The sequence below is a fragment of the Diospyros lotus genome, chromosome 6 (genome assembly GCF_014633365.1).
Source record: "Diospyros lotus cultivar Yz01 chromosome 6, ASM1463336v1, whole genome shotgun sequence".
Taxonomy (NCBI): Eukaryota; Viridiplantae; Streptophyta; class Magnoliopsida; order Ericales; family Ebenaceae; genus Diospyros; species Diospyros lotus.
This window is the reverse complement of record NC_068343.1, coordinates 36,721,751-36,737,270: the sequence shown is the minus strand read 5'-3', so window position 1 is coordinate 36,737,270 and position 15,520 is coordinate 36,721,751. Positions and strand designations below refer to the sequence as shown.

The 15,520-nt window shown below is 37.1% G+C and overlaps 1 protein-coding gene and 1 non-coding gene across 2 annotated transcripts; one reads left to right on the top strand and one right to left on the bottom strand.

Moving 5' to 3' along the window:
- Positions 1 to 11,201: 11,201 nt before the first annotated feature.
- On the bottom strand, positions 11,202 to 13,136 carry LOC127804500 (uncharacterized). The gene is made up of 2 exons (XM_052341371.1): positions 13,001 to 13,136; positions 11,202 to 12,883 (listed from the first exon to the last, which is right to left on the bottom strand). The coding sequence occupies exons 1-2, from the start codon at positions 13,134 to 13,136 to the stop codon at positions 11,202 to 11,204; spliced, it is 1,818 nt and encodes a 605-aa protein (XP_052197331.1).
- LOC127805397 (small nucleolar RNA R71) lies at positions 12,670 to 12,776 on the top strand. Its single transcript, XR_008024129.1, has one exon. It is a non-coding gene; the product is annotated as a small nucleolar RNA R71 (small nucleolar RNA).
- Positions 13,137 to 15,520: the final 2,384 nt, after the last annotated feature.

Sequence of the window (15,520 nt, the reverse complement as noted above, 5' to 3'; positions counted from 1 at the left end):
TTTTGGACTCGCCCTTTTATGTAACTTCCAATAGGCTTTGAATTCGAGGGGTATCATATTCGCCATAACCCTGTCTTTAACTTGGAAGTGCACCATGCACCGTTTTTGGTATACCCATTTCGTTATCCTCTTTGTTGCCTTAACAATAAAGGATTATGTTTATTGGCCTTCTCCTATCAAGAGGTTACCATGCCATCAGCTCATGTATTTTGTCCCCTATACATTGGATCCACCATTGGTAGGGTCATGGGTTGCTAGGTAGTCATAATCTCAAATGGACTCTTCTTCGTGGACTTTTTTTTGTGTGTGCGGAAATTGAGCTACATCTAGTAGGTGAGTGCAATCTCACTAGTTGGCACTAACAAAGTGCCACAAGTAGCACTTCTAGACTGTTCACTTGCTTTGTTTGACCATTGATACAAATGTTAACTTAAGAGGAGGTAAATAAAGGTTTTTTTTTATCATTTTTAAAATTTAAACTTAAATAAGAGAAATTTAATTAAGAATGTAGTAAATGAAAGAATGCAACACACTTGATTTAAAGTAGTTTAGCTATATAGCTTAATCCACTATCTTGGTTCACAACCAAGAATTTTACAAACACACAAAGTATATTTTACTATACATTGTAGCATTTAACATGGTTAGTTACACAATCTTTACAGTTGATTTTTTTTCACAAGGCTTAGGCACAATTATTGCCTTTTTACGATAAGACGTAACCTATTATAATTAGTTTTTTATATTTGAGTATGATTAAATCATTACTCAACTAACACAGAAGGCACATAAACTTTTCATAATGCACTCGATTACAAGGTTAGTTTTACTTGACTAATATAAGATTTCAGTGAGTACCAACATATATTATTGGATTGCATTTAGGTCTAAAGACGTGGTCAGAAACCAGTCTATCTTCATTCGACTAAGACATATATTTACTTGATTAATAAAATACATTAGTCGATTGAAAAATAACCTTCACTTGAGTAAAAAGATGCTTAGATTATATAGTTTTGGAGATACTTAATTTTTTAGAAAAGCTCACTCGAGTAATGAAAAATCCTTACTCAATTTCAAAAGTATTTTACTTGATTTAGTTTCAAGATAATAGAAATTTGTATAATATACTCGAGTGGAACCTATGATAGTTGATTGGACCAATTCACATACTCGATTGTTTTTGAAAGTATGCTAGTATGCTGAGGAATTCTCAATTGAGTTTTATCAAAAAGGTTTTTCCATACCTGATCGATTTTCATAAAAGTTTTCTCACAAGATTTATAACATATTCGACTACAAAAGTATACTCGACTATTTGAAAAAAAATCTGAGAATGAAATTATCAAACTTAAGAGAAAATTAAAATATTTTAAAAATCACCAATAAATCAAATTTACTAAAAAAATATTTGTATCACCCAAAAATATTTTCTCAATAAATTAACACACAAATTTCTCAACAACCAACAATCTAGAGGGGAAAGTTGAGGAGAAATAAAGCTCTAAGCCTAAGAGCTTGAATAACTCTATCCATAGTTTACTAGTGAATTGGGGGTCCCCAATAACTAACAATGGTATTTAGCAAGCCCCAGTATTTAACCAAGTGTCCAAATAACAATTAGGTTACCTTTTCAACCTTGCAATTAGTTGGTGTTGTGATAAACGTATTGTATTTGGATTACCTATCCATGAAAACTAGGATAAAACTTCAACCATCCACATTTGGTAGTGTTGGAATGAAGTCCAGGAATACTTCCCCAAGATTGCTTTGGGATAAGCAAGGATTCTAAAAACTCATTAGGAAATTGATGCTAACTTTTGTCCCGTTAGCATACTAAATAGGTAGTCACATATGTTTCCACATTATCTCAAATTTGTGGTCAATAATAGGAGCTCTCTAGTAAAGTTGGAGTCCACCGTTAAATCAATATAGACAGCCCACTTAAGGTGTATTTGATTGCATTATCTAGAACTTAATTCTAGGTAATATTGTATAGAAAACAAAAATCATCCCACCTCATTGGAAAATAAATTTTATGGAAAAAATTTTTAAATATTTGTACTATACATATTTTTTCATAAAAAAGTTAAGAGTGTTTAATTGCTTTCCATAGAAAATATATAATGATTACATATTTTCTATGATAAATATGTGCAATTAAACACACTCTTAGTGTGTGTTTGATTGCATATATTTTCCATGGAAAATGTGTAATCATTACACATTTTCTATGGAAAACAATCAAACACTCCTAATTTTTCTATGGAAAAATATGTAAGGTACAAGCATTTAAAGCTTTTTTCCATGGAATTCATTTTCCAAGGGGATGAGATAGTTTTTGTTTTCTAACTAATATTACCTAGAATTAAATTCTAGGTAATGTAATCAAACACAACCTTAGTGTCATGGTAGTCCTTCAACAAAGTCCTCTGAAGGTTACCTTATGTTGGTGTCAGATAACCTTTGCTTGCACAACACCACATATGGAGGTGGAGGTTGAATTGAGTATTTTTTAAAATAGTGAGAAAATATTTTTTAGTGACCAAATATTTTTTAGTAAATTTGGTTTATTGATGATTTGCAAAACATTTTATAAATCCTCTTAAATTGGAGAACTTCATGCTTATATGCGTATATCTCCTTTAAAATAACCGAGTATGTTTTTGAAAAATATATTTTCAGTAAATTTGATTTATTGATAATTTTTAAATCATTTTATAAACACTCTTAAATTGGGGAACTTCATGCTCATATATTTATATCTTTCAAAATAACTGAGTATGTTTTATATAAGTAAAGTACAAAGTCTGTGAGAAAAATTCTTTAAAAAATTGATTAAATATAGCTTTTGATAAATCGAGTATTTGCTCAGTATGATTTCAAAACAATTAAGTATTGAGGCGATTGAATAGACTATTATAAAATCCCTACTTAAGTATGTTTTTACAAAACTCTGTTTCCTAAAGCCAAGTTGAGTATGGTACTTTTACAATCGAGTATTAATTCATCATCACTCGAGTAAGCTTTTGAGAAAATTAAGTATTTCTATAGCTATAAAATCTAAACATATTTTCTGTCAAGTAAATGCTTTGTATGCTTTTCAAAATAGTCGATTATATATTTTACTAAAATCATTTTTCAATCAACTATTAATGTCCTTATACTTAAGTGCTTAGAGGCTGTTTGGCTTACCGTTTTTTATTGGAGCTTTTAAGTGAGGTAGTTGTTAGTATAAAAGTTGTGTAGTGTTTAAGTTGATAACATGTTTGGATAAATATGCTTTTAAACTGTCAATTAATAGTTATGTGTTTGGTTTGTAAAATTTGATAAGTTGTCAAAACTTGACAAAAAGACTAAAATAGACATGATACTAAATAATACAAATAAAATTTATAAAAATTTTATTTTTTATAAAAAAATTATAAATTAATTTCTAAATGTTAGATAAATTAAACATATTTATTAAAAAATATATTAATACAATATATATTACATCTTTTATTTTTTTCCTTAAAAAATATTATCATTAATATATATATACAATTATATATGTATATATAATATATATACACTTACAGTTACAGTCGATTGGGGATGCCCGATGGAGGAGGAGGCGACGATCGAGGCTAGAGGCAGCGGCTGATGGCGACGGTGACAATGACCAACGATGGAGGGTCAACGACAACCAGCGATGGAGGGTTGACGGTGCTGGGCGGCAGATTTGGATCTGGAAAGAAAAACCGGTGATGGCGCATTGCGATGGCTCCAGCTGGGCAACGGCGGACGACAGCAACGATAAAAAGCACAAGAGAGGTTGGAGAAGATGATGTGAGAAGAGAGTTTCTGAGGGTAGAATGGTATTTTTCTCAGTCAACGTAGCAGTTTCTTTTGCCAAAGCTGGGGGTACTAGCTTTTCCTAAATGTTGTTATAACAGCTTTTCAACCATATAGTGTTTAAGCTAATTATTCAAGCCAAACATTTAACCGCCAGAAGTTGCATAGCTATACGCTGCTTGTGCAGCTTATAAGCGGTCAAACTGCTAAGCCAAACAACCTTGTTCGACTTTTCCTTTCCCGCAAGTGTACGGAATCGTAAGAAGTAATATAATGATGAATCAAGTATCGTTCCCACGAGGATTGGTTTTTGGTCCCTACTTTAACCACTATTAACTTTAATAAGCCACACACAATTCAAATAATACTCAATGGAAGTTTTATATAAATTAAAACTAACTCACCAAAGGAAAACACAAAATAATTCTTTAGGTTTTAAATATGGAAATCTAATGCGCTAGGGTTCATGAATCTACCGTAGTTCTATATTTGGTTTAATCTCTCAGTGATTGAGTTTTATAATTCTTGCTTTGAGCTGAAAATTGATGATCCTAAGTTAATCAAAAGCCTCTCTCGATGGTCAATCGAATCTATGCTCACATATGAGATTAATTATCTCTAATTAATCTGCAAATATAAAAACATGCATTTATCCACAATGATCATCAAAATAAGATTTCACAAGGCATAACGGTATCTCTACCTATTATCGAACCTTATGTCATTTATTATCAAGTGCTAATCTATATTGAATCTCTCGAAAGCAATATAAATCACAAACACGTTCTAATGGCGGCCAAGCATCAAAACGGAATTAGTGCATAACAAACGATCAACTCAAAAGACAAGAATAAAATAAAACCCAAGTACTTTTAATTAAACCATCATTGAACGAGGTTTCATCAATCACCCTAGCCACAAAGTACTTAGCCTAACATAGTTTCAACCAACGAAAAAGTAATAAAAACGGAGTTCATGATGTTGCAAAGAATAAAGAACAGAAAAATAAAACCAAAACCGAAGATCTTCGAGAAAATCTCCTCTTTTTGCCTCAACTTGCCGTCTTCTCCTCCTTCCAAAAGCTCCTTAATCTCCCAAAAATAAGCCTTTATATAGCCCTCTTTAGGTTATCAAAGTCCTTCACCTTGAAGGAGTCTATTTCCCTTTTATTTGGATTAAAACGGGCTTAAAACGGCCTTGTCACGAAGCTTTGAACCCTACCGCGGTCCTACCGCGGTATGCTTGTTGCTGCAGACCCGTGAGCTCCAGAAAATAATTCCTAAAGCGGTCCTACAGCGGTATGCATACCGTTGTAAGACCGTGAGCTCCAGAAACTAAGTCTTATAGCGGTGCTATAGCGGTATGCATACCGCTCTAAACCCGCTAGCTTTCTTCTTTGGCCTCTTGCTTTATCATCTTCAACTTCTTGTTCTCGATACTCTTTTGCTTCTTTTTAATTCGAAACCCGACCATGCCTCCAAACTTCATTTCACTCCCATCATGCACCAAAAATCACTCTTTTTGCTCCATGTCCGCTTTAACACATGCTCCACATCTACATAACCATATATAGAACCAAATCAAGTAGAAATCATGCTCATTGAACGTATAAATGCTAAGTTTATAGACCAAAATAAGTGTATAAAAGACACTTATCAAATACCCCCAAACTTAGACTTTTGATCGTCCCGAGCAAGATTATTGACTCAAATATATCACCCCTCAAGTAGAGAATAATTAATATTTCTAACTCACCCACAAGTTGGATATCGTTCCAGGCAGCCTCAGATTTTGGGACCATTCAGAATTCACACAGAGTTTTCTAGTAATGCTACACCTGTTTTGGACTTATTCCATGTTTTGACGTGTGTGTGTGTGCAAATCCTGTCAGGTACAATATCATGCATAAGGTTGTTGGTATCCCGACCCTTTGATGGTCCTGTACACTTTCTCGCTCGTAATATGCACTCCACCCCCAAACTTGGTCTTTTCATTCAGTCCCTAGGTGCTCTCAATCACTCTTTTCTTTCTTGTTCAAGTTTGGTTGGACTCAGCTAAAAATGGCGTTGTCTTGGTTTGTGAAGACTCTCTTTTATTTTGAATGCTTCGACATGCTAACATTTACTAGACAGTCAAACCCACCAGTTTTCTCAATCCCTAAGAGTTACAAACATCGACACCATTATTGAGATTTTTTTTTTTTTTTGGTTGAACGAGTGCATTTTATGCTCCATCTCATTTTTTTTTTTTTTTTGATATCTTATGTGAAGCCTTCACTCCATTAAGCTTTCTGAATGACCCTTGTAACGAGCTTTCAGCCGATGACTCCCAAGCCAGATGACCACGGGGACCAGGTTTTAAGATACCTCTACGGGCATAATCACTCAAGTCATTCAGGCTACGAAGAAAGGTATAAGATATATGCAGGCTCAAATTTAATTTGGTGCACGACATAGTGACATAGGGATGAGATCACTAGCCTATGGTCATTGCCTAGCTTCTCTTAGTATGCCTAACACATTCCACACAAATTTTACATGCACGGAATCAACACATTCCTCAACATTTGCCATCGTGGCTCAACCTTCCCCAAACTTTTCTTTTCATAATGTTTGATGATTGAGTTGCTCACAAAGTTGGTTTAAGGGTAAAAGTTTAAATGGGAACATATGCATTTAACCTCCTGACACTTGTGCTCAAACATTCGTCTCATATGGATAATGAATCACAAAACAAAATGAGTAGCATCACTATCTTTACTTGTTTCATCAAAATGGTATCAAATAAGATTCATCATTGATGGCACGTCTATCCAACAACACAAGATAAATTTTTTTTTTTTTTTTAACAAGTCATACAACTAAATAGGCGAACTCATCATGCATGATTGGATCATCAAAACCCTCCCCCCAAACTTAAAATGAGCCATTGTCCCAAGGGCTCGAAAGGCATTAAAAAGGAAGGAAGATACCTGGGCAGAAGAGTTGGTGAGGTAGATTGGATATGATAGAGGATCAGCTTGCGGCCGCTTGGAAGTGTTTGAACTTGTTACAATGGCTTTACCCTTGTTTGCGGCTGGAGTGTAGCGAGTTTTGGGTGCCATCTTTGCTTGGGCTCGGTCCTGGAAGCACAAAATCAAAACATGAGAATGAATAAGAGAAAGAATCAATTAATTCTTGGCTTGTTTGTTTCTTGTTCTTCATTTATTTATTTATTTATTTTTTTGTTTTGATTTATTTTATTTTGTAAGAAATAAATATTTTGGAGGAGCCAAAGATGCCACAAGATCCCCCCCCCCCCAAACTGAATTCATTCCATTCCCTCAATTCCTAATGCAATGTGTGAAAATGTGTGGAAATGTGTGGTTGAGGCATTTTAGCGAACACGTGGTGGGCATGCTGAAAAGGAAGAAAGCAAATAGGGCTTAGGATACATTGAAATTCCCTAAATGAAAGCAAACAAATAGCAACAATTCAACCCCAACATCACCAACCACAACTTCATTACTCCCATTCACAAGCAACTCACCACCCATTTCCACAAAAAAGTATCAATTCGTGCAAACAAATTAAAAATTAGTTCACAAATACCTTAAATGATGAAGATGGAGGGAGTGGAGGGGAGGCTATTGAGGGAGAACTTTGGCAAATGGGATGGGGGGCAAGCTAGGAGAAGAGGCGAAGGTGGGGGAAGGGTGCTTGGAGGGAGAGAAGGGAGAGTGAGAGCAAAAGGGGAAATGAAAAAGCAGGGGGGGGGTCGGCCTTAATGGGCTGACCCGCACAGCAGCGCGGTCGCGGTATGCATGCCGCGGCCAACCCGCGAGCCACAGCAACTTTGCTGTGGCGCGGGCTAGTCGCGGCATGCATGTCGCGGCCCGCCCGCGAGCAGCAGAAACTCTGCTGGCTCGCGCTTGCGGCCGCGGATATGGCGCGAGCTCCCCCTTTGAATTTTTTTTTTTTTTTTTTAAACCCAAACTCTAAAGGATGAACTTCTCCTACCCAAAGCACTCTCTAATGCAAAATAAGGAAAATAAAAGTACTAACACCAATAAAAAAAAAATAAAAATGAAAGGATAGAAAATTGGGTTGCCTCCCAAAAAGGGCTTAGTTAACGTCGTTAGCTTGACGGTTCCGATGTGCTTATGCAAGGTTGCCCAACGCGGTGGAAACCTTGTCTTTTGGGAAGTCACCACCAAGATAGGATTTGAGCCTTTGCCCATTCACTTTGAACGTGCCTTTTGTGTCATGAGTCACTTCAACTGCCCCATAGGGGTATACTTGGACCACGGTAAACAGTCCTGACCATCTCGAACGTAATTTGCCTGGAAACAACTTGAGACGCGAGTTGAACAACAGCACTTTTTGCCCCACCTGGAACTGTTTTTGGTGTACATGTTGATCATGCCATTTCTTGGTTTTCTCCTTATATAACTTGGCATTCTCATAGGCTTCCAACCGGAACTCATCCATTTCATTTAGCTGTAGCAACCGTTTCTCACCAGCTTGCTTGAGATCAAAGTTCAGCTTCTTCATTGCCCAATACGCCTGGTGCTCTAGCTCAACAGGTAAGTGACATGCTTTGCCAAAAACAAGGCGATATGGGGGCATACCAATCGGAGTTTTGAAAGCCGTTTTGTATGCCCATAATGCATCGTCCAACTTCTTAGACCAATCTTTTCGAGAAGTACTCACCGTAAGCTCAAGGATCTTCTTTATCTCTCGATTCGAGATTTCCACTTGGCCACTCGTTTGGGGATGGTATGGTGTAGCAACTTTATGCCTTACCTCGTACTTCGCCAAAAGAGATTCAAAATGCCGGCTACAAAAATGCTTCCCCCCATCACTGATAATGGCCCTAGGAGTTCCAAAACGAGTGAAGATGTTCGTTTTCAGAAAACTTACCACCGCTCGACCATCGTTAGTTGGTAGTGCTACTGCTTCGACCCACTTGGAGACATAATCCACTGCCACTAGGATGTATAAATTGGAGAACGAGGATGGAAACAGCCCCATGAAGTCAATGCCCCAAACATCAAATAATTCAACCTCAAGAATGCCATGTAATGGCATCTCGTGCTTCCTGGAGATGTTCCCCATTCTTTGGCATTTATCACACTTTTTTATCATGGTATAAGCATCTTTGAATAGAGTTGGCCAATAAAACCCAGATTGGAGTACCTTAGCTGCTGTTTTTGTTGCTCCGAAATGTCCACCATAGGGGGAGGCATGGCATTGCTCTAAGATCATCTCCATCTCATCTTCTGGAACACACCTCTGAATTACTTGATCTGCTCCTCTCCGATAAAGGATGGGATCCTCCCAAAAATAGAATTTGAGCTCCGAAAAGAATTTTTTTCTTTGATGGTAATCATAATCAGGAGGTACAATGTTACTTGCAAGCTAATTGACATAGTCGGCATACCATGGTACTTCTGTTTCGCTGCTTGCTCGTTCCACTCTTAGAAGCTGCTCATCTGGAAATTTTTCATTAATATCCCCTATTTCGGATTGATTTTGTTGCTCCAATCTTGAGAGGTGGTCGGCTACCACATTCTCACATCCTCTCTTATCTCGAATTTCCAGATCAAACTCTTGGAGAAGTAGGACCCAGCGGATTAGCCTTGGTTTTGCCTCTTTTTTTGAAAATAAATATTTCAGTGCAGCATGATCTGTATAAACAATCACCTTTGAACCAATGAGGTATGATCGAAATTTTTCGAAAGCAAAGACCACCGCTAGGAGCTCTTTTTCTGTTGTGGCATAGTTCATTTGGGCATCATTGAGAGTCCGACTTGCATAGTAAATCACATGTAAGACCTTGTCCCTTCGTTATCCCAACACTGCCCCAACTGCATAGTCACTAGCATCACACATTAATTTGAACGGCATGTTCCAATTTGGTGCCACAATAATAGGTGTGGAAATTAAATTTTCCTTTAGAGTGGTAAATGATTTTAGGCACTCCTCAGAAAATGCAAATTTTACATCCTTCTCCAACAAGTTGCATAAAAGCTTTGTAATCTTGGAGAAATCCTGAATAAATCGTCTATAAAAACCAGCATGTCCCAAAAAACTGCAGATACCCTTGACGGATGTGGGCGGAGGAAGCTTCTCAATCACTTGAATTTTTGCCTTGTCAACTTCAATACCCCTAACTGAAATTCGGTGTCCCAATACAATTCCCTCTTGGACCATGAACTGACATTTCTCCCAATTGAGCACCAAGTTTATTTCTTCACAACGCTTCAAAACAAGTGTCAAGTTTTTTAAGCATTCGTCATATGAAGAACCAAAGACCGAAAAATCATCCATGAACACTTAAATAAATCTTTCTACCATATCGAAGAAGATTGACATCATACACCGCTGAAAAGTGGCAGGGGCATTACACAAACCAAACGGCATCCGTCGGTAGGCGAATGTACCATATGGACAAGTGAACGTTGTCTTCTCTTGGTCTTCTGGAGCTATTGGAATTTGATTGTATCCCGAATAGCCATCAAGGAAACAATAGTGAGAATGACCTGCTAAGCGCTCCAACATTTGATCAATGAATGGTAGGGGAAAATGATCTTTTCGCGTTGCATCATTCAACTTACGATAGTCGATGCAAACCCGCCATCCGGTAATAGGTCGAACTGGAATGAGCTCATTATTTTTGTTCTTTTCCACTGTAATACCTCCCTTCTTAGGTACCACTTGAACCGGACTAACCCAAGCACTATTTGAGATAGAATAGATAATTCCAGCATCTAGTAACTTCAGTACTTCAGCTCTAACCACTTCTTGCAGATGAGGATTTAACCGTCGCTGATGTTGCACTACCGGCTTGTAAGTGTCTTCCATTAATATCTTGTGCATGCAAAGAGATGGGCTAATACCTTTTATATCAGCTATAGTCCATCCAAGAGCTGATTTATGTTCCCGAAGCACCCGGAGTAACTTTTCCTCTTCTTCTTGGTTAATGGACTTAGCAATGATAACTGGAAGAGTAGAGGACTCACCCAAATAGGCATACCGAAGATGGGATGGTAGCTGCTTTAGCTCTAATTTCGGAGCTTGTTGAATGGAAGGTAAAGGTCGTGGAGGTCTCGTGCCCAATGCCTTGTACTGCTTTCCCTTTTGAATAAGTTCAGATCCTTGCAAATATTTGACACATTCTTCAATCGTAGCCAAGTCGATATCTTCAACTTGTGAGTGCATCACACATGCTTCCCAAGGATCTGACGGTTGATTCAAAGCGAATGTATTTTCTATCTCTTTGTCCAAAATATCAATCTGAAAACAAGAATCTGAAGCCGTAGGAAATTTCAGTGCTTCAAACACATTAAAAGTGATTTGCTCATCATTCAGCCTTAACATAAGTTATCCTTTTTGCACATCAATAAGAGCTCGTCCAGTAGCTAGAAAAGGTCGCCCCAAAATAAGGGGAATATCCCTATCTTCAGCCATATCCAAAATAATGAAATCTGCTGGAAATATAAACTTGTCCACTTTTACCAAGATATCTTCAACAATTCCACGTGGATGTTTCACGAACCGATCCGCTAGCTGCAATGACACCCTTGTAGGTTTTGCTTCACCTAAACCAAGCTTTTGAAAGATAGAGAATGGCATTAAATTAATGCTAGCACCCAAATCATATAAGGACCGTTCAAAATATAAGCTGCCAATGGTGCACGGGATGGTGAAACTCCTTGGGTCTTTCAACTTTGGTGGCAATTTATTTTGTAAAATGGCACTACATTCCTCTGTTAGCATCACGGTTTCATGCTTCTCGAGCTTCCTTTTATTCGATAGAATCTCCTTCATAAATTTTGCATAGCTGGGCATTTGAGACAGAGCTTCCGCAAATGGTATATTGATATGTAGCTTCTTGAATACCTCCAAAAATTTCTCAAATTGCTTATCTAACTTGTGCTTGCGCAATCTTTGAGGAAACAGAATAGGTGGAACATAAGGCTTGACTGTGGGTAGAATCACCTCCTCTTGTTCAGCTATATCTTCGGGCTCCTTATTCTCAGTTGTTGTCTTCTTTTCAACATCAGTTTTCTTTTCCACACTTGGTCTTTTAACATGAATTTCTGGTAATTGCACCCCGCTCCTTGTAGTGATTGCATTTGCTTGCTCCTTAGGATTAACTTCGGTATTGCTTGGCCATGTGCCCTGTTGCCTCTCAGTAAGAATTTTAGTTAACTGCCCAATTTGAGTCTCTATATTTTTGATGGCTGCATCGGTCCGCTCACTTCGTTCTTGAAGTTTTGAAATTGCTGCTTCCCATCCTCCTTTTTCCTCATGTGGTCTTCCTTGTTTTGGTGGGTTTTGAACTCCCTGATTGTTGCCATATGAAAAATTAGGATGGTTTCTCCAGCCGAGATTGTATGTTGGAGAATATGGATTATTTTGTGGATGCTGGAAATTTTGTTGATGTGGGAAATTTTGCGCATAAGCAGCCTGCTCTGTGAGTGAATGATCCCTAACGGTCAATGGGCATTCGGATGACAGATGGTTTGCCCCACAAGTTACATAAACTGGAAGAGATCCTTGCACCATGTTAACTGATGGAGAGTATTTTAAGTTTTCCATCTGTTTTGAAAGAGCATCAATCTTGGCCAACATCAATGTATTCATATCCACTTCGTGTACTCCAGCTGCTCTCCTATTTGAACTCCTATCCGGCCACATTACAAATTGCTCACTCATTGTTTCATAAAGATCATGTAACTCTCCAGCCGATTTGTTTCTAATAGAACCACCTGCTATAGAATCAACCGCCGAACGGCTGTAAGGAGTTAACCCGGCATAGAAATAGTGATTTTGAGCTGGTAAAGAAAACCCATGATTTGGACACTTCCTTAGCAATTCTTTGTACCGTTCCCATGCTTCATGAAAGTTCTCAATTTCAGCTTGCTGGAAAGTTAAAATTTCATGCTTTAATTTGCTGATCTTGGCTGGTGGAAAATATTTAAGTGTGAACTTGTGAACCAAATCAGCCCATGTAGTGATGCTACCAGGTGATAGTGAATCCAACCACTCCCGAGCTTTGTCTTTCAAAGTATGAGGAAAAAGTCACATCCTCATTGCTTCTTTGTTGATCCCTTGATACTTAAAGTTGCCACAATACTCTAGAAACCGAGAGAGATGGTAGTGTGGATTTTCATCACTTCTCCCATAGAATGGAATGTTGTTGGAGAACAAATTTATCACATCCGGTCTCAACTGGAAATTATTGTGCCCATATGGAGGATAAACTATGCTCGACCGGTTCTCAACGACTGGAGGCATCATGAAATCCCCCATCAAGATATCTCTCTCATTAATCTCAACAGTACGCTCCACTTAAACAAGCTGATTTTCATTGTCGGCCATAATGCCTTGCTGTTATTCCCTTTTTGCTCTTTGTTCACGACGCCTTTGATGAAAGGTTTGTTCAATCTCTGGATCAAACTCGACAAGATCAAGACGTTCTGAACGCCGCATGCACTATTTCAATCCTAACACAGCAAAAATTGAAATAATTCAGCGTCAAGAATAAGGAAAGCAACACAAGTGTTAAAGCTAATCTTAATTAAAGTAGTAATCAAAATAACCAATCCCCGGCAACGACGCCAAAAACTTGTTAGACTTTTTCTTTCCCGCAAGTGTACGAAATCGTAAGAAGTAATATAATGATGAATCAAGTATCGTTCCCACGAGGATTGGTTTTTGGTCCCTACTTTAACCACTATTAACTTTAATAAGCCACACACAATTCAAATAATACTCAATGGAAGTTTTATATAAATTAAAACTAACTCACCAAAGGAAAACACAAAATAATTCTTTAGGTTTTAAATATGGAAATCTAATGCGCTAGGGTTCATGAATCTACCGTAGTTCTATATTTGGTTTAATCTCTCAGTGATTGAGTTTTATAATTCTTGCTTTGAGCTGAAAATCGATGATCCTAAGTTAATCAAAAGCCTCTCTCGATGGTCAATCGAATCTATGCTCACATATGAGATTAATTATCTCTAATTAATCTGCAAATATAAAAACATGCATTTATCCACAATGATCATTAAAATAAGATTTCACAAGGCATAACGGTATCTCTACCTATTATCGAACCTTATGTCATTTATTATCAAGTGCTAATCTATATTGAATCTCTCGAAAGCAATATAAATCACAAACACGTTCTAATGGCGGCCAAGCATCAAAACAGAATTAGTGCATAACAAACGATCAACTCAAAAGACAAGAATAAAATAAAACCCAAGTACTTTTAATTAAACCATCATTGAACTAGGTTTCATCAATCACCCTAGCCACAAAGTACTTAGCCTAACATAGTTTCAACCAACGAAAAAGTAATAAAAACGGAGTTCATGATGTTGCAAAGAATAAAGAACAGAAAAATAAAACCAAAACCGAAGATCTTCGAGAAAATCTCCTCTTTTTGCCTCAACTTGCCGTCTTCTACTCCTTCCAAAAGGTCCTTAATATCCCAAAAATAAGCCTTTATATAGCCATCTTTAGGTTATCAAAGTCCTTCACCTTGAAGGAGTCTATTTCCCTTTTATTTGGATTAAAACGGGCTTAAAACGGCCTTGTCACGAAGCTTTGAACCCTACCGTGGTGTGCTTGTTGCTGCAGACCCGTGAGCTCCAGAAAATAATTCCTAAAGCGGTCCTACAGCGGTATGCATACCGTTGTAAGACCATGAGCTCCAGAAACTAAGTCTTATAGCGGTGCTACAGCGGTATGCATACCGCTCTAAGCCCGCTAGCTTTCTTCTTTGGCCTCTTGCTTTATCATCTTCAACTTTTTGTTCTCGATACTCTTTTGCTTCTTTTTAATTCGAAACCCGACCATGCCTCCAAACTTCATTTCACTCCCATCATGCACCAAAAATCACTCTTTTTGCTCCATGTCCGCTTTAACACATGCTCCACATCTACATAACCATATATAGAACCAAATCAAGTAGAAATCATGCTCATTGAACGTATAAATGCTAAGTTTATAGACCAAAATAAGTGTATAAAAGACACTTATCAAACCTCTTAGTGTATTCCTTTGTTATCTTATATTTAATCTAGTATAGGTTTTTTTTCAATTGAGTATCAGTATTTTGTACTCGAGTAAATCTTTATATAAAAAGATCTTAGCATATTTTTAAATTAGCAAAGATTATTTTCAATCGACTAATGTATTTAGTTAATCGAGTAAATATATGAGTTAGTCGAGTGAAGAAAGATTGATCTCTAGTTAAGTCTCTGATCTTAAAGTTAATTGAATATCAAATGATTGTACTCGAGTAAATGCATCTGCTAGTCGAGTAAGTTTAGCTTAGTAATTGAGTGAAAGATGCATAGTCTCTATGGCTTCTTAGTTAGTTGAGTAATGACTTAATCATACTCAAGTAAGCCCCATAGATAATCGATTACTTGAAAAGTCTAATCGAGTAAACGCTATATTAGTCAAGTATCCTTAAATGTTAGTCTAGTAACTGGTGTTGGATCTTGAAAGATATAGTTGTTACTCAGAGAAGAAAAAGAGAACATTTTTTACTGTTAGAGCTTTATCTCTTTTTTTATGAAGTCTATCTATATTCTCTTATATAAAAATGAAAAATATGGTTATGCATTTATGTGAAAAATGTTTTATCTATATAATATGCATATGGTTTTTAACTAATT

Bases quoted from the DNA above. Each gene is read 5' to 3' on its own strand.
- LOC127804500 (XM_052341371.1), bottom strand. From the start codon at position 13,136: ATGGGGGATTTCATGATGCCTCCAGTCGTTGAGAACCGGTCGAGCATA. The intron at 12,884-13,000 runs GTGATGAAAATC...ATACTTTGAAAG, and splicing joins CATTCCATTCTATGGGAGAA to ACAAAGCTCGGGAGTGGTTG.